Source organism: Oncorhynchus kisutch, linkage group LG6, assembly GCF_002021735.2.
Source record: "Oncorhynchus kisutch isolate 150728-3 linkage group LG6, Okis_V2, whole genome shotgun sequence".
NCBI classification, from domain to species: domain Eukaryota; kingdom Metazoa; phylum Chordata; class Actinopteri; order Salmoniformes; family Salmonidae; genus Oncorhynchus; species Oncorhynchus kisutch.
Genome location: NC_034179.2, coordinates 46891797 through 46911477, shown reverse-complemented (window position 1 = coordinate 46911477; position 19681 = coordinate 46891797). Strand labels below are relative to the sequence as shown.

At 45.7% G+C, this 19681-nt stretch overlaps 1 protein-coding gene across 6 annotated transcripts in view; it reads left to right on the top strand.

Annotated features, from left to right (window-relative positions):
* LOC109892925 (double C2-like domain-containing protein beta) overlaps positions 1 to 18077 on the top strand; it is a 303986-nt gene extending 285909 nt beyond the window's left edge. For all 6 annotated transcript variants that reach the window (XM_031826820.1, XM_020485811.2, XM_031826817.1 and 3 more), the window contains 3 exons: positions 11872 to 11953; positions 13674 to 13770; positions 16332 to 18077. In XM_031826820.1, coding sequence (XP_031682680.1) covers positions 11872 to 11953; positions 13674 to 13770; positions 16332 to 16468 — 316 coding nt within the window. In that variant the 3' untranslated portion in view covers positions 16469 to 18077. The remainder of the gene's footprint in view (positions 1 to 11871; positions 11954 to 13673; positions 13771 to 16331) is intronic.
* The last annotated feature ends 1604 nt before the right edge of the window (positions 18078 to 19681 follow it).

Below are 19681 nucleotides of genomic sequence, written 5' to 3'. Positions count from 1 at the left end.
TCCAGAGGGACCTGGTCAAAAGTAGTGCACTACATAGAGAATAGGGTGCTATTTGAGAAGCATTGGAAAAGTATGTTCTGTTGAATAGAGAAGGAGAACATAAATGGTTATCCTGTCCTCCGACACCCAATCGTTATGTCATGGCTGTCTAACACATCATGTAGTGGCTGTCTGGCTTCAGAAGGCTGCCAGACACTGAGTCGCTCCACCCCACTGTGTTAATGAAACGCTGAGCTTTTGTACTTGGCCGGTAGCCCCTTTGTACACACACACCAGTTGTTAGGGCAGTGGTCCTACCAAGTGTTACACGTGGTCGAGGGCTAACATTTGATTGACAGGCTGGGTGAATGTGTGACAAGCACACCCAGCTTGTAACATTACATGTTGGTGAGAATAGAGATTCTAATACTTTATACCACAGCGTTGTTGTGTACTTGTTTCTGATTGGCTACAAGGGCATTCTGGAATGGACATTAAAACCAGACAATGGGACAGTTGGAAAAGATATTGGTGCACCTTGCAATCATGACACAATATTGCATCATAATTGCAAGGTGCCCGATATCTTTTCCAACTGTCCCGTTTTCTGGTTTTAAAGTCCATTATGTGCTTACACATGCAGAACGTACTTGCTACAAAGTTACAGAAAGCTAAACCAACAACTACACAAACTGAAATTAGATACATTGTAAACGGAAGTCCAAAGAGGAAATAAACTTAGCTAGCTTGCATTGATTTGTTTTTTGCAGATAATTTTTTTGGAGCATCTGATGACTTAACGTGTTGAATGATGAACATGAATTTATCCCCATCGCTGCCAAATCCTCCCATATATTTCTAGTTTGACCAGCTCTTTTCAGCAACTGCTATTTTTGAATTCGGTTGTCATATTGGCAGGTTTGCTAGCCACAAACTATTTAGCTAACTTCTAGCCTTGTGTTTGATATGCAATGCGATCTCCTCGTAATTAACAGTCAGTGTTTGATGTGCATGTGACGAGGAAAGTTTGTTTTGATATGTTGACGGGTGTTCTGACGAGAAGGCAAACTTTCTAGCTATACCAGGCAAAATCGGGCATTATCATCTTATTGTTATGGATGTATCCATATGAATGTCAATAGAAAACAGCTACTTTGCTATTATTCTGGCTGCAAAGGTCGTGACATTGTTAGCCTTAGCTAGTTGGCTAGTTAGCAAGCAAGGGATAAGAACGTTGCCAGCGAGCATTGCAACGGAAGATAAAGCATGAACGACTGCATGGCGTCCATAAATATCAAACTAATCAAACGAATGACTGGGATGAGAAAGTTTTGAATTTGCTTAAATAAATGAAAATATCAACAATTAATTTCTATTTCTACCAGTATATAGGTGCTTTCATATTTCTTTATTTTGCAACTGTGGTATAAGTGGGATAAACAGATTAAACACATGCAACAGAATAACCTTTGCTGTTATTCTGGCTGCAGAGCTCGTGACTGTATAGCTAGTTGGTTAGCTAGCAGCAAGCAAGGATAAGAACGTTGCCACTGAGCATGGCAACGGAACATTAAAAAAACAAACGACTGGGTTGCGTCCCTAAATAGGGGTGGAAGGGCCAAGAGACCCGAGGTGGCTGAATGGAGTGCTCAGGTTTGGATGTAGGGTTTGAGCATAGCCTGAAGGTAGGGAGGGGCAGTTCCTCAGGCTGGTCCATAGGTAAGCACCATGGTCTTGTAGAGGATGCAAGCTTCGACTGGAAGCCAGTGGAGTGTGCGGAGGAACGGAGTGACATGAGAGAACTTGGGAAGGTTGAAAATCAGGTACGCTGCAGCTGTCAGGATAAGTTCCAGGAGTTTGATAGCACAAGCGGGGAGCCCAGCCAAGAGCGAGTTGCTGTTGTTCAGATGGGTTTTGGACCTGCGCCACTTCATGTAAGAGGTAGTGTCGTACTCTACGGATGTTGTAGAGCATGAACCTGCATGAGCGAGTCACTGCTTTGATGTTTGCAGAGAATGACAGGATGTTGTCCAGGGTCATTGTAAGGTTCTTTGCACCCTGCGAGTGTGACGGTATCAACCGTGATGGAGAGGTCTTTGAGCGGGAAGGCCTTCCCGGGAGGAAGAGCAGCTCCGTCTTGTCGAGGTTGAGCTTGAGGTGGTGGACCGACATCCAAGTTGAGATACCTGCCAAGCACGCAGAGATGCGTGTTGCCACCTGGGTGTCAAAAGGAGGGAAGAAGAAAAGTAGTTGAGTTTCATCCACATAGCAATGAGAGATCATGTGAGGATATGACGGAGCCGAGTGACTTGGTGTATAGAAAGGAGACGGCCTAGAACCATGCCCAGGGGGACACCAGTAGTGAGTGTACGTGGTACAGACACAGATCCTCTCCACGTCACCTGGTAGGAGCAGCCTGCCAGGTAAAATCCAATCAAAGAATGAGCCTGGGATGCCCTGCCCTGAGAGGGTGGAAAGGAAGATCTGATGGTTCATGGTGTCAAAGGCAGCAGGTAGATCTAGGAGGATGAGAACAGAGGAGAGGGAGTCAGCTTTGGCAGTGCAGAGAGACTCCGTGACAGAGAAGAGAAGTCTTGGTTGAGTGACCCGTCTTGAAGCCTGACTGGTTAGGGTCAAGAAGATTGTTTAAATTATCCCAGATTATACACTGCTCAAAGAAATAAAGGGAACACTAAAATAACACATCCTAGATCTGAATGAAATATTCTTATTAAATACTTTTTTCTTTACATAGTTGAATGTGCTGACAACAAAATCACACAAAAATTATCAATGGAAATCAAATTTATCAACCCATGGAGGTCTGGATTTGGATTCACACACAAAATTAAAGTGGAAAACCACACTACAGGCTGATCCAACTTTGATGTAATGTCCTTAAAACAAGTCAAAATGAGGCTCAGTAGTGTGTGTGGCCTCCACGTGCCTGTATGACCTCCCTACAACGCCTGGGCATGCTCCTGATGAGGTGGCGGATGGTCTCCTGAGGGATCTCCTCCCAGACCTGGACTAAAGCATCCGCCAACTCCTGGACAGTCTGTGGTGCAACGTGGCGTTGGTGGATGGAGCGAGACATGATGTCCCAGATGTGCTAAATTGGATTCAGGTCTGGGGAACAGGCGGGCCAGTCCATAGCATCAATGCCTTCCTCTTGCAGGAACTGCTGACACACTCCAGCCAAATGAGGTCTAGCATTGTCTTGCATTAGGAGGAACCCAGCGCCAACCGCACCAGCATATGGTCTCACAAGGGGTCTGAGGATTTCATCTCGGTACCTAATGGCAGTCAGGCTACCTCTGGCGAGCACATGGAAATGCCACCCCACACCATGACTGACCCACCGCCAAACCAGTCATGCTGGAGGATGTTGCAGGCAGCAGAACGTTCTCCACGGCGTCTCCAGACTCTGTCACGTCTGTCACATGTGCTCAATGTGAACCTGCTTTCATCTGTGAAGAACACAGGGCGCCAGTGGCGAATTTGCACATCTTGGTGTTCTCTGGCAAATGCCAAACGTCCTGCACGGTGTTGGGCTGTAAGCACAACCCCCACCTGTGGGCGTCGGGCCCTCATACCACCCTCATGGAGTCTGTTTCTGACCGTTTGAGCAGACACACTGCTGGAGGTAATTTTGCAGGGCTCTGGCAGTGCTCCTCCTGATCTTCCTTGCACAAAGGCAGAGGTAGCGGTCCTGCTGCTGGGTTGTTGCCCTCCTACGGCCTCCTCCACGTCTCCTGATGTACTGGCCTGTCTCCTGGTAACGCCTCCATGCTCTGGACACTACGCTGACAGACACAGCAAACCTTCTTGCCACAGCTCGCATTGATGTGCCATCCTGGATGAGCTGCACTACCTGAGCCACTTGTGTGGGTTGTAGACTCCGTCTCATGCTACCACTAGAGTGAAAGCACTGCCAGCATTCAAAAGTGACCAAAACATCAGCCAGGAAGCATAGGAACTGAGCAGTGGTCTGTGGCCCCCATCTGCAGAACCACTCCTTTATTGGGGGTGTCTTGCTAATTGCCTATAATTTCCACCTGTTGTCTATTCCATTTGCACAACAGCATGTGAAATTTATTGTCAATCAGTGTTGCTTCCTAAGTGGACAGTTTGATTTCACAGAAGTGTGATTGACTTGGAGTTACATTGTGTTGTTTAAGTGTTCCCTTTAAATCATACATTGTGTGGCCAGGCTGGTCTAGCGGTAATACTGCAGGTTCTGGCACAGGGTTGGTTTGAATCTGCTTACTGCCCTATGGCTCAACCGCTATCTTTCCCCATTGTCAGCCTCTCTCATTATCTATATATTTATAAAATCATACATTATCATTTTCAGTAATGTACGGCAGTAATCATTTCTTTGCAATACTATTGCCATGTAACAAGATTATTCAAATACAATAACTACACAGCCTCCATAGGTGTTCATTCATCTGTCATAACACCTCAACATGAGCACGGCGACATACAGCACATAAGGGAATTGAACATCGGCTAATTAATTGACTGGATTTGGAGACCTGAAATGATGGGGCGGTGAGTCGGAAGCAGGTGCAACCTTTTAATAAAAACAACTAAACCAAGAACACGACACTAACATAAGGCAGTACCCAAGAACAATACCATACACAAGAACAATCATAATGGTTCACAGGTGTGCATAGTGATGAGTGCCGGGTGTGCGTAATGATGAATCCCAGGACTGGTGGTTAGTACTCTGGCGAAGTCATATACTGGAGGGGAGGAGCAGACATGACAGTAACCGACTCTGACGTGCGGCCCCAGCCGCAGCACGACGCCAACCAAGGGGACGACCCTGAGGATGAGGAGCGGGTCGGTCCGAGTGGCAAAGGTGGAATTCATGGATGATGTTGGGGTCCAGAATGTACTCAACCTGAATCCAATGCCACTCCTCTGGGCCATACCCCTCCCAGTCCACCAGATATTGGAGCCGACCCCCACGACGTCGGGAGTCCAGTAGGGATCTGACAGCGTACGACGGGCTCCCCTCGATGTCCATGGAGGTGGAGGTGTGTCGTTGGGGACAGCATCAGCTAGGAGATCAGGAACCACCTCGCCTGAGAAGGGAGACATGAAGAGGGTGAGATACTGTAGTGACTGGGTAATTGTAACCTGTATGTCACCTCATTGACCCTCCAGAGAACATTGAACGGTCCCAGATCCAGGTGCTCAGTATCTTGCAGGACAGGCAGAGTGGGAGGTTCCTGGTAGAGAGCCAGACGCGATCCGCAGGATGGAACACAGGGGTCTCACTGCGGTGACGGTCTGCCTGCTTCTTCTGGTGATAGACGGCACACGCTGGAGTCTCACGTTGTTCCATCTACCGCATGAGCCGCGGTCGAGTCCAGGGCCGGCTGGAAACCCAAAACACACTGAAAGGGGGTCAATACAGTGGAGGATTGACGTAGAGAGTTCTGGGCGTACTCTGCTCAAGGAAGGAAATGTGCCCACTCACCCTGCTGGTCCTGTGACTCCTCAGAAACCTCCCCAGCTCCTAACTTATCCTCTCCACCTGCCTGTTGGACTGAGGCCGATACCCGGATGTGAGGCTAACCGTGACCCTGAGCTTCTCCAAGAAGGGCCTCCATACTCAGGATGTGAATTGGGGGCCACGGTCTGATGTCCTCCGGGAAGGCCATATTGCCGGAAGAGTGCCTCAGCAACCTGGAGAGCAGTGGGAAGACCAGGAAGAAGGATTAATCGACATGACTTGGAGAATCTACCCACTACCACCAGAATGGTGGTGAAACCACCAGAAGGGGGAAGGTCAGTAACAAAGTCAATGGATAGATGGGACCAAGGTAGCTGAGGCACGGGAAGCGGCAGGAGCCTCCCTGCTGGAGCATTCCAGGAGGGACTTGGTTTGAGCACACACGGAACAGGAGTTGACATACCGCGGAACATCCTGCACCAAGGTGGGCCACCAGTATTTCTCAGTGATGGAATGGAAGGCCTTCCCGGGAGGAAGAGCAGCTCCGTCTTGTCGAGGTTGAGCTTGAGGTGGTGGACCGACATCCAAGTTGAGATACCTGCCAAGCACGCAGAGATGCGTGTGTGCCCAGGTCAGTGGCTGATCCCTTATCCCTGTGGGGAGGACAATTCAGGTGTGCGAGGTAGAGCCTGGCGGATGTCCACATCTATGTCCCAAACCACCGGACCCACGACTAGGGAGGTTGGGATTATGGGTGCCCTCTGGACAGGAGCCTCACCTGAATCGTAGATACGGAACAGGGCAACGGCCTTGATGTTCTTAGAACCTGGGAGATAGGTCAGCGTGAAGCCAAACCTGCCGAAGAAGAGGGCCTGGTGCGGATTCAGTCTCCTCGCTGTCCGTATGTACTCAAGGTTCCAATGGTCGGTGAGGATGATGAATGGTTCCTTGGCACCCGCCAGCCAGTGTCTCCAGTCCTCTAATGCCAACTTCACCGCCAAGAGCTCCCAATAGCTGACGTCATAATTCCTCCCTGCGGGGGACAGTTACTTGGAGAAGAAAGCACAAGGATACCATTTGTGGGTCCCCCTGTCTGTGACAAACTGCCCCCACTCCCACCTCCGATGCATCTATCTCAACCACAAAAGGTAGCGTGGGATCTGGGTGTTTTAGCAAGGGGGCGGAGGTGAAACGCCTGAGGAGACAAAAGACCCCGTTGACTGCTGGAGACCCAACCAACCTAAAGGGCCCACCCTTGGGGAGGGAGGTGAGAGGAGTGGCGACGACACTGAAGTTCCTGATGAAGCGCCGGTAAAATTTGGCAAACCCTAAAAAAAAATGTAACACCTTGATGGTGTTTGGGACTGGCCATGACCTTATTGCGAGGGCTGATTTGGTAAACCTCTGGTGGAATTGGTACTTCTTCGCTTTGACGAATAGGTGGTTTTCTAAGAGGAGTTCCGAGACTGCTCGAACGCGAGTGATGTGATCTTCCAGGTTGGTCGAGAAGATCACTATGTCATCGATGTACACAATCACTTGACGTCCAAGCATGTCCCTGAACACCTCATTGACGAATGCCTGGAACACTGACTGAGCATTGGCTTAGCCAAAGGGCATAACCAAGTACTCGTAGTGACCAGACATCGTGTTGAACGCCATCTTCCACTCCTCCCGGATGTGACTGAGATTGTAGGCACTCTGCAGGTCCAGTGTGGTGGAGAACCGGGCTCCGCAGAGCTGCTCGCTGGCTGACGGCACCAGCGGGAGAGGGTACCAATACTTCGTGGTGATGTCATTGAGTCCACGGTAATTGATACAAAGGTGTAATCCTCCCTCCTCCTTGGCCACGAAGAAGAAACCAGCTGACACAGGGGACTTGGACCTGCGGATGAAACCCTGTTGGAGCTCCTCTTGAATGTAGTCCTCCATGTCCTGGGTCTCAGCCACCGACAGAGGGTAGATGCATCTGCGCGGAGCTGTAGCACCGTAAAATGGGTCAATTGCACAGTCCCAGGGGCGATGAGGAGGGAGACCGGTAGCGCGGCTCTTGGAGAATACCTCCCTTAGATCCTGATTTTCCTCTGGGATGTTGGGCTGGAGAGCAACCACAGGACTCTCAACTGACGTGGAACCACAGGGGACAGGAAAGCAGGTCCTCCAGCATTCAGGTGACCAGTCGGTGATTCTCATCCACGACCATGGGATGGTAAGGTTATGGCGCTGAAGCCAAGGTAGGCCGAGGATAATCTTGTGGACTGGTGCACTGGTAATGAAGGGGATGTTTTCCTGGTGATTGGGCTCCAGGGTGAGTGGTTAGTGATGTGTATGGTGGTTCCGGATCCTAGAGGCCAACAGTCGAGACCTTGAACCGGAAAGGAGAGGAGAGTGGGTAGGTAGTATTATTGAGAGAGGAGGCAAGGGTCTGATCCATAAAGTTCCCCGCGGTGCCAGAATCCATTAAAGCTGTAGACACAGGGCATGAGGGACAGTCAGCCAGAGTGATGGGTACTAACAAAAATAGTCTAACAGGAAGAGCAGTAGATGGAATACTCACTCCTGGTCTGGGGGATGTAACACCATGTGACCGTCCCTCTTGTGCCCTCCCTGGCCACAGTACAGACAGAGCCCCAGCTGTATCCGTCTGCGTCGTTCTGCCGCGGAAAGTTGTGTGACCCCTACCTCCATGGGTTCAGGCTCTGATCTGAACACTTGCTGAAGAAGGGAGAGAAGCGATGGAGATGCTGACGCTCCCGGAGGTGGTTATCCATACGGATGAACATCGCAATGAGTGTGTCCAGGGTGAGGTTGTTATCTCGGCAGGCCAGTTCCATCTGGACGTACTCGCACAGACCTCTTCCAAATAACAGCTGCTACTGTCCGGAAGGTAAGCGCATACTCAGCAGCCGTCTGACTCCCCTGCTGGAGCTGAAGTAGACGCTCACCTCTAAGAGGTCGACCGATTCTGATTTTTCACCGCCGATACCGATTATTGGAGGACCAAAAAAGCCGATACCGATTAATCGGACGATTTTTATTTATCTGTAATAATGATAATTACAACAATACTGAATGAACACTTATTTTAACTTAATATAATAGATCAATAAAAATCTATTTAGCCTCAAGTAAATAATGAAACATGTTCAATTTGGTTTAAATAATGCAAAAACAAAGTGTTGGAGATGAAAGTAAAAGTGCAATATGTGCTATGTAAGAAAGCTAACGTTTCAGTTCCTTGCTCAGAACATATGAAAGCTGGTGGTTCCTTTTAACATGAGTCTTCAATATTCCCAGGTACAAGGTTTTAGGTTGTAGTTATTATAGGAATTATAGGACTATTTCCCGCCCATTTGTATTTCATTAACCTTTGACTATTGGATGTTCATATGGGCACTTTAGTATTGCCAGTGTAACAGTATAGCTTCCGTCCCTCTCCTCGCTCCTCCCTGGGTTCGAACCAGAAACACAACGACAACAGCTACCCTCGAAGCAGTGTTACCCATGCAGAGCAAGGGAACCAACCACTGCAAGGCTCAGAGCGAGTGACGTTTGAAATGCTATTAGCGCGCGCTAACTAGCTAGCCATTCACTTCGGTTACACCAGCCTCATCTCGGGAGTTGATAGGCTTGAAGTCATAAACAGCGCAATGCTTGACGCACAACGAAGAGCTGCTGGCAAAACGTACGAAAGTGCTGTTTGAATGAATGTCTACTCGCCTGCTTCTGCCTCCCACCGCTCAGTCAGATACTTAGATACTTGTATGCTCAGTCAGGTTATATGCAACGCAGGACACGCTAGATAATATCTAGTAATATCATCAACCATGTGTAGTTAACTAGTGATTATGATTGATTTTATAAGATAAGTTTAATGCTAGCTAGCAACTTACCTTGGCTTACTGCATTCGCGTAACAGGCCGTCTCCTTGTGGAGAGCACCGAGAGAGAGGCGGGTCGTTATTGCGTTGGACTAGTTAACTGTAAGGTTGCAAGATTGGATCCCCCGAGCTGACATGGTGAAAATCTGTCGTTCTGCCGCTGAACGAGGCAGTTAACCCACCGTTCCTAGGCCGTCATTGAAAATAAGAATGTGTTCTTAACTGACTTGCCTAGTTAAGTAAAGGTATAAAAAAAAGAAAAGAAAATAGGCAAATCGGTGACCAAAAATACCTTGAAATCGGCCCTAATTAATCGGCCATTCCGATTAATCGGTCGACCTCTACTCACCTTCCCCTTTGCCCTCCGCGGGATTATCAAAAATACATTTAAAACAGAGCCATGAACCCCTCATAAGACTCTAGCTCCTCTTCTCCTTCCTCCCCGCCCGCTTTAGCCCATTCCAATGCCAGCCCAGTAAGCAGAGAAATAACCGTGGCAACCTTAGGCCTCTCGGTGGTGGGAACTCCCATCTGATGTGCGAAATAGAAGAAGCACTGAAGGTGGAAGCCACGGCCTTTGGATGGTGTCCCGTCATATTTCTCCGGGAGGGATAGACGGGCATTGCTGACCTGAGCGGGTTGCTGAATGTGCTGGTGTGCTGACTCGTTGGGTAGACTGGCTCCAGAATATCCTCCGATGTTGAGACATTGTAGATTGCGGAGAACATCTTCCAGTTGAGTCAGCTGATCATGGTGTTTACGAAGAAAGTCACCTTGTTCATTGATTGTCTGGGAGATGTCTGGTAGTCCTGCTGCTTCCATTTTTTTGAGTTGGTATTCTGTAATGATAGGGTGGTGAGTCGGAAGCAGGTGCAACGTTAAATTAAACAACCAGACCAAGAACACGGCACTAACATAAGGCAGTACGCTGATCCACAAGAACAATACCAACTGGTGAGTGAACATGGGAGAGTGACATATAAAGTGGAGGAAATTATGAAGGTAATGGAGCCCAGGCGTGAATCATAATTCATAATAATGATTCACAGGTGCGTGTAATGAGTGTCAGTAATGATGAATCCCAGGACCGGTGGTTAGTACTCTGGTGATATCGTGCGCCGTAGGGGAGGAGCAGGAGCAGAGGTGACAAGACCTGTGTTTTTTTCACATGGGGCCCTGTAAATGGGATTTCCTCTAAACTTAACTGGTTTCTAGCAGCTAATGGAATTCCTCAGCCTGAGGAGTCACAGGCAGCTATAGTCTCTAGTAAGGTTCAGAGAAAATCTCTTCTGCCACGGGTGAGATCTGTGTATTACTTTTGAAAGGGAGTAGAGGCATTCATTTAACCCCATGTTCTTCCTCAGGCACTGTTGAGACTCGTCCATTTTGACACTGGAGCCATTCTATAGGGCACAAGTGAAGTTTCTAGGCCAGAATGACTTGTGTATGCAACTTGAATTTTGGGGGGTATGAAACTTCTAGATGTCCTATGTTATTTCATTAAAGCGTGATATGTCGGTCAATATGGACTATGCAGACGAGTTGGTGTAAGAAGAGAGCAGTTGGCTCATATGGATCACCTTATCTCTGACAGAGCCAAGTACTGCAGTTCTACTAGACTCAGTGGGGCGTCGATCAAACTTCCTCAAGCTCCAACTCCAGTCCAGCCCTTGGGGATTTCCAACATCTATTTGGAGTTACTGAAATCGAAATCTTTGACCTTTTGGGCCTCATTGATAATACAATTCCTATGGAGGGGTTGATTTTTATGGGGGTGTGCAGCCCTCCAGTAATTCAAACAATGGCTGTTGCTCTCCAGACTGTCATTGTGCGTCGTCAGCATGCACAGCAGAAAACAAACACCATTGCTGAGGGAGGCCATTGTAATTACTTTTTGCCCAGATTTTTTTCCATTCATTCCCATCTTATTTTCAGGAGTATTTCAAATATTTTAAAATAATTTTGGAGATCAGAGCTTTCAGTTGGACCTAGCTTTCATCCCAAATGTTATTTCCCTATATAGTGCTTTTAGGATAGTGCACTATAGGGAATATAGTCCCATTTGGGGCGCAACCCTAGACTAGAGCCACCAGCTCCACGCTGTTGTATGTTAATACAATATGGTAATCAACCTTTCAACCCATGGACTGTCAGTCACTGTAGCAACAGCTTTCTTTGTGCTGGCCTCCGTATGCTGCCCTAAGTCTTCTGCCCACTGTCAGATCAAATTTGATGCCACAGCACCCTCTGGTGAAATAATTGGTATAACATTCAATTTGATCAGGCTTAATTAATGACCCATATTTGCTGTCTCATTCCTTTTCATAAATGCCTTTTCATGTTGGGCCAGTCATTCCTGCTGGACTACTTAGAGCTCAGAGAAGCGAGGCGTTTCAAAGTTCTGTGTCCCTGGATTGAATCTCCTGACTGCATGTCTATTACAGTGTACAGCATGCCCAATAATTCACATTAAACAACAGTAGACTGCAGAGAGACATTTTCTTTCAGTAATAGTTACTGCTTCATGCCTTTTCTGCAGGTACCTGAAGCCTGATGAGAACAAAAAGTCAAAACACAAGACTGCTGTCAAGAAGAAGACCCTTAACCCAGAGTTTAACGAGGTAAGGAAGGACATGCTCTCTTCCTCTCTTTCCTCTGTCTCTCTTTTTCCACTCTCAGAGAAATCTTGTCTCTCTCAGACATCACATATCCCTCTAATAATCAATCCCACTTAAGACTTGATACTTAGGAGGAACCAGATATTTTAAGATCAAGCTTATCAAATAAGTTATGAAACACATTTTTCAAACTTGGCTAATTATACCTGACTTTGTTCCAGTATGATGAAAATCATGACTTTAAAGGTCCAATGCAGCTGTTTTTATCTCAATATCAAATCATTTCTTGGTAACAATTAAGTACCTTAATGTGATTTTTTTTTAATTAAAATGGTCAAAAAGAAGAACAAAATGTATTTGAGTGGGGAGGGGAAAACTGAAAATTAGCTGTTATTGGCTGAGAAGTTTGGAACTTTTTCATATTGATCAATTAAAGCATTTACTGCTTAATGTCACCATCGAAGGCCAAAACTTTTAATGCTGACTCATTGTACATTTACTCTTCTTACCGACAGCAGATATCACCTCTCCCCATATTTCTCTTTTATCTGTCCCCCTGTATCTACCTGGGTGGCCTTTATTACACAATAGTGTACATTTTTTAACCAAATGCATTGATGATGTGAGCAACCTTCAGATCAGCCCCCTGTTAACTCTCATTGAGAGGCCAACTTGACTGTAGTAAAAGTATATTTCCCCCCTCTCCTGAGCCTGCCTCTGTTTCTCTGAATGCCTCACAAACATTCTCCCATTCATCTGTTACTATGCTCCAGAGAGACCCCACATTCAGACCGCGTTCAGACCACCAACAAAGACCTAATTTAGCGTTAGACTGCGGCATTGAGTGGCGTCCTCCCGGAACACGCGAGGCCTGTGACTTAACATTTCCACTGACATTTCCTTTCGTACCCATTTCCATCCTGTTGCCTGTTGGCCTTTCGGCTCGAGATTAGGTGACCTGGGCTTCCACTGCATTCAGAAGACGTTTTGGTTCAATAAGTCAAACATATAACCTTGAGTATTGATGGATTGATACCAAAATGTATTATCTTTGTGGCCTTCTGAGTGGTTCAGCAGTCTAAGGCACTGCAGTTCTTGAGGCGTCACTACAGATCCAAGTTCGATCCCGGGCTGTGTCGCAGCTGGCTGCGACCGGAAGACCCATGAGGCAACGCACAACCCAGCATTGTCCGGGTTAGGGGAGGGTTTGGCCATCTGGGATGTCCTTGTCCCATCGCGCTCTAGCGACTCCTGTGGCTGGCCGGGCGCATGCACGCTGACACGGTCGCCAGTTGTACGGTGTTTCCTCCGACACATTGATGAGGCTGGCTTCCGGGTTAAGCGAGCAGTGTGTCAAGAAGCAGTGCGGCTTGGCAGCGTCGTGTTTCACAGGATGCATGGCTTTCAACCTTCGCCTCTCCCAAGTCGGTACGGGAGTTGCAGCGAATGGGACTGTAAATACCAACTGGATATCATGAAATTGGGGATAAAAAGGGGTCAAATTAAATAAAGAAATTATAATAATATTGATTCTCTTCTGTCAGCAGGATTAATTGTAGGCCGTATCGGTAATTGATTGTCACTGATAACATTGTTTAAAATATTATTTAAATATAATTCCTTTGATTATGTTTCTTGTGGAATCTTACTGGCTTTTTGGGGATAACCTTGCTGCCTGTATGAAGCTGTATGGCCAGTCACATTTTTACATATTTTTTTGTAGGAGTTCTTCTATGAAATCAAATACGCCGACCTCAGCAAGAAAACCCTGGAGGTAACTGTGTGGGATTACGACATCGGCAAGTCCAACGATTTCATAGGTAAGCACTAAGCAGGTGACCATGTTACCAAGTGTAGTAACCTGAACAGTTCAAAAACGTGTAGGTGGCAGCAACAACACCGGTGACACTCCGGCCCAGGCTCCCCCTGGGTCTTCTGTTCACAACACCTACTCACCCACCAGAGGCCTCCATTTGTCCTGATAGCTGCCCAGGGCCACAAACTTGGACCCAAATGACAACAACAAACAACTGAGTGGTGAGGAAGAAGCACGAGACACTGACCCTTGATGCATGCCAGCCAGGCTATAAGCTTGTCAAGTTGTCATGCCGACATGTGGCTGGTGGGCGAAGAGATGAACTTGAAGTGACAGGGATCCAACTTTTTCTGAATCCCTAACAAAAACCCCATTCCTCTCTTTTGATGATGCACTCCTCAAGAGTCCTCAGCACTCATCAGGAGTTTGAGCTGTTCACTCATCCACTTTAGCTATTGTGTAGGGGAGAGTGGGGTATGTTGAGCTATTTTTTACATTCAGCATCACTACGTCAAAGAATATATTTGTATTCTTTCTAACAAAGATATCGACATATATTTCAGGATGTTGTATATGCCTGGAAATAATCAGAATCCATGTAAACATAACAGTTTTGAAAACATAGCTTTTCCAACAAAAGTGGTCTCTTGGAACAACTTACCCCGGTAAGTAAGGTAAGTTGAGCATAGGGACAGGGTAAGTGAAGCCGCCTTGGGGTAAGTGGGTTATGGTGTCCTGTGACGGTGAATGTCCTATTAGGTCAAAGTTTAATTCATGGAATGGGGTGTGGTATATTGTAAACTCAGCAAAAAAAGAAACCTCCCTTTTTCCAGGACCCTGTCTTTCAAAGAGCATTCGTAAACATCCAAATAACTTCACAGATCTTCATTGTAAAATGTTTACACACTGTTTCCCATGCTTGTTCAATGAACCATAAACAATTAATGAACATGCACCTGTGGAACGGTCGTTAAGACACTAACATCTTACAGACGGTAGGCAATTAAGGTCACAGTTATGAAAACTTAGGACACTAAAGAGGCCTTTCTACTGACTCTGAAAAACACCAAAAGAAAGATAACCCAGGGTTCCTGTTCATCTGTGTGAACGTGCCTTAGGCATGCTGCAAGGAGGCATGAGGTCTGCAGATGTAGGCAGGGCAATAAATTGCAATGTCCGTACATTGAGACGCCTAAGACAGCGCTACAGGGAGACAGGACACACAGCTGATCGTCCTCGCAGTGGCAGACCACATGTAACAACACCTGCACAGGATTGGTACATCCGAACATCACACCTGCGGGACAGGTATAGGATGGCAACATCAACTGTCCGAGTTACACCAAGGACCGCACAATCCCTCCATCAGTGTTCAGACTGTGCACAATAGTCTGAGAGAGGCTGGACTGAGGCTTGTAGGCCTGTTGTAAGACATGTCCTCACCAGACATCACTGGCAACAACGTCGCCTATGGGCACAAACCCACCGTCACTGGACCAGACAGGACTGGCAAAAAGTGCTCTTTACTGATGAGTCGCAGTTTTGTCTCACCAGGGGTGATGATCGAATTTGCGTTTATCGTCGAAGGAATTAGTGTTACACTGAGTGAGGCCTGTACTCTGGAGCGGGATTGATTTGGAGGTGGAGTGTCCATCATGGCCTGGGGCGGTGTGTCACAGCATCATCGGACTGAGCTTGTTGTCACTGCAGGCAATCTCAATGCTGTGAGTTATAGGGAAGACATCCTCCTCCCTCATGTGGTACCCTTCCTGCAGGCTCATCCTGACATGATCCTCAAGCATGACAATGCCACCAGCCATATTGCTCGTTCTGTGCGTGATTTCCTGCAGGAATGTCAGTGTTCTGCCATGGCCAGCGAAGAGCCCGAATCTCAATCCCATTGAGCATGTCTAGGACCTGTTGGATCGGAGGGTGAGGGCCATTCCCCCCAGAAATGTCCGGGAACTTGCCTTGGTGGAAGAGTGGGGTAACATCTCACAGCAAGAACTGGCACATCTGGTGCAGTCCATGAGGAGGAGATGCGCTGCAGTACTTAATGCAGCTGGTAGCCACACCAGATACTGACTGTTACTTTTCATTTTGATCCCCCCTTTGTTCAGGGACACATTTATTCAATTTCTGTTAGTCACATGTCTGTGGAACTTGTTCAGTTTTCTTCACAAACACACTGCTGGGGCCTAATAATACCTTAGCATATGAGGCTGCATGGAGGTGTACACTTTCCTACATGTAGGTTACACCTACAACATTTTATGTGTTTTTATAATCGCTATCTAGCTTACCTTGTCACAAGTGTACATTGACCGGTCTGTCTAAGTTCACCAAGTGTCCAGTAGAGGGCGGAGCTACTCCAGGAATCCACTGAGGTGAAGCCTCCTTCTACTATGGACAGCCTGTTCAGGAGGGTGCAACATCACAGAGTATTCAGAGAACAGTTGTGATTGTCTTTTGGGTATTGCGTTAGTTCAAACTATTTAGTTTCTATCGTCCATCAATGTGTTGCGTTCTAACCCTTTTCTACTGTTCTGCTATCCCCGGTCTCAGGTGGTGTGTCCCTGGGCATCAGCGCAAACGGGGAGAGGCTCAAACACTGGTTCGACTGTCTCAAAAACAAGGACAAGAAAATTGAGCGATGGCACACACTGACCAATGAACTTCCTGGTACAACATTCAATGACTAATGGCCCCTCCCCACTACCTACTGTGGACAGGAGTTCAGCCTTGATCGACTAATACACACTCCAGCTTTCCCGTTTCCAGAGACGTTTAACAAATCAAAGCTCTTTTCTGTATTTCTATCCTAAGGTTTTGGTCTCATCCGTTATCCTCTATCCCTTTCTGATAATGTGCTGTGTCTTTAGGGCTTTGCTGCACAGAACTAGAATGAGATGAGAATCTATTTCTGTGGTTTGCTGTCCGGCGATGCATATTCACTAGGTTTACTGGCAGCAGTTTATTGGCAGATTGTGGGGAGTGTGCACTTTGTTGAAATGAAAGGAGAAAAGGGTGGATTATTTACTTCAGACACTGCTCTAAAAAGTATATGTATTGTTTAAAGTCTAGGATGCAGCTCCACACACCTCTGCTGTTCCTCTAAAGTTCATGTTTGCCAGAGAAAGGGGGCTAAAGACCCAAGTAATGTGTTTTATAGAGAGCCTACTTTCAGGTCATTGCAAATGTCTAATCCTGTGATGACGGGTTTGGGCTAAGGGAGGGAAATGTGGAAGGGGAGGGGGCAAGGCATTTTAATATGCTAGCTCTAAGTACTGTATCTAGTTGCTTATGTGTTTCAGTTGTTTTTTAAGTAGTGTAAAATGTACGCCACCCCAGTCAGTATATCAGATGAATGTAGGGTGCTGTGTGTTATTGAACTAGTTCATGCATAAAACTCAAGGTCTGATAAATATCAGAGTTACGTTGGATAGCATGGGAGGAAGAGAATTGAACTTCTGCAGCCTAATGGCAAACTGTTTTTATGACGTTGCCTGAGGCGGAATATTACCATAAATCTATATTTTTACATTTCCTCATTGGCTGTTTAATTATTAATGAGAAGGCAATATGGCTCAACTCACTTCATGCTTATATTTTGAAATCAAAGTAGTTTATGATATTAATTAATCATTTTATGTTCACCTTTTTATTGTTGACCTAAAATGTATGTTTGTGTGCGCGCGCATATTTGTGCTGTATGTGTGTCTGTGAACGCGACCGAGAATTGTCCTTTTAATTGTGAAATATTAAACTGGCCAATTCTTACACAATAGGTAATAACTGTACATGTATTGCTAGTGTTTTCCACTGCATAACAGCTAACAACCAGTGGTGGAAAAAGTACCCAATTGTCATACTTGAGTAAAAGTAAAGATACCTTAATAGAAAATGACTCAAGTAAAATGGAAGTCATCCAATAAAATCTTACTTGAGTAAAAGTCTAAAAGTATTTGGTTTTATAAATATACTTAAGTATCAAAAGTAAATGCAATTGCTAAAATATACTTAAGTATCAAAAGTAAAAGTAGAAATCATTTCAAATTCCTTATATAAAGCAAACCAAACAGCACGATTTTCTTGTTTTTGAAATTTCCAGATAGCCAGGTGTACACTCCAACACTCAGACATAATTTACAAACAAAGCATTTGTATTTAGTGAGTTCACCAGATCAGATGCAGTAGGGATGACCAGGTGTCAGGGGAAAAGTACATGTATTTTCTTTTGGAAAGTAAGTGGAGTAAAAGTTGTCAAAAATATAAATAGTAAAATAAAGTACAGATACCCCAAAAAAACTACTTAAGTAGTACTTTAAAGTATTTTTACTTATTAAGTACTTTACACCACTGATAACAACTATGACATTACATGATTATAAGTTGTTTAATTTTGTGTTATAATTTATTTTACCCATAGTGTTGTTTTGTCAAAGCTAATGTCTTACTTGAAAAATGTAAAGACCTGTCCCATTTCATTCTTAAAAATGCTGTGAGCTTAATTTCAAGAAAAAGCTCCCAAGGGGTATATTTTCCATCTTCATTGACAACCCAGGTAGACTTCTTGTTACTACTTCATGTTCAAAGTTTAGTCAAGACGCCGTAAAATATTGCACTTGTCAATCTGAGCGTTATGGTCTCTCTGGCCTGGTGTGGACTAACCTAATGTTGCAGGAGTTAAATAAACACCTGAAACTCGATCCCCTACATACGGGCCTTGACGAGAAGAAAAATTTTGGATGAGGTTCCCTTCTGCACTGTTCAACCAATCCAGTAAATGTGGAGGAGTTAAGATGGAGTGGTTCCTTGTTAACATTCTACAGTGGAAGTCTCTCTTTCCATTTCCCCTGAAAACCAGAACATCTGGTTGTTGGGGACTCGGCAGAGGCTATGTGTGGACAGTGATTTGTGAAATGCTAACTCTCATTGGCTATGTGGCAGTGCTGGCAGTCCAATATTCACCCCCTCTACAGTACCAACTAGAAGTTGTTTTGGACACCAAGGTCCAACCCAATCTCTTCCTTAATTCTACAGGGCGTCAGGCAGGCAAGCAAGGTGGTCTCTTTCTTGAATGCATATACAGTTGCAACAGCTAACTTGTGACTTTTTAAAAATCTGTTTGCCTTTGTACAAAACAAAAGGATATTATAACAAAAATGCATGCAAATGTGATTGGTAAGTCAGGAAATGACTGCTTAATGATACTGCTGTTTTTTCTTGGGGGAAAAAAACTGTGGATGCTACAAGAATGTCAATCTTTCTTCTGGACAACGTTTTGTACCTTTGAACACTATCGCATTGCCTTCGAGGCTGCTGTATTGATTGTTTGGGAATGTGACCGCATGTGAAGAAAAATCTCTCCCTCTCTGTTTGTTCATTTTGTAAACACTCAGGTGGTTGTTTGCATAATTCTGTTGGTTCTATGGTAAAAAAAAAAAAAAAGATAAATATTTTCTCCTATTTCATCTTACTTTTGCACCGAATGGCCGAATGATTGTGCCTTTTCTTTTGTAAGTGTATTTTTGCTATGCTCACTTTACAAAGATTAGATTGATATTACCTCTTAATATGTAAATAATACATGGCACATTTATATTACTGTATGTGTGTTGGGGTTCCAAACACTGTTTCTCTCTTTCGAAATTTCCCACCCAAATGACACGAGCCCAGAGTGTCGTTCCGCTCTTTCATGGTGGTGACAGTGAAGGCAGGGGTGCAATATTGAGTTGGAAGCATAGACCATGTATGTACAATATACATCTGTGAGTGGAAGAGGTCACAATGACCGGCAACAGGGCCTGTATTCACAAAACGTCTCAAAGTAGGAGTGCTGATCTAGGATCGGTTTTGCCCTTTAAATCATAATTTATACAGTTATATGGACAGGGGGGACCTGATCCTAAATC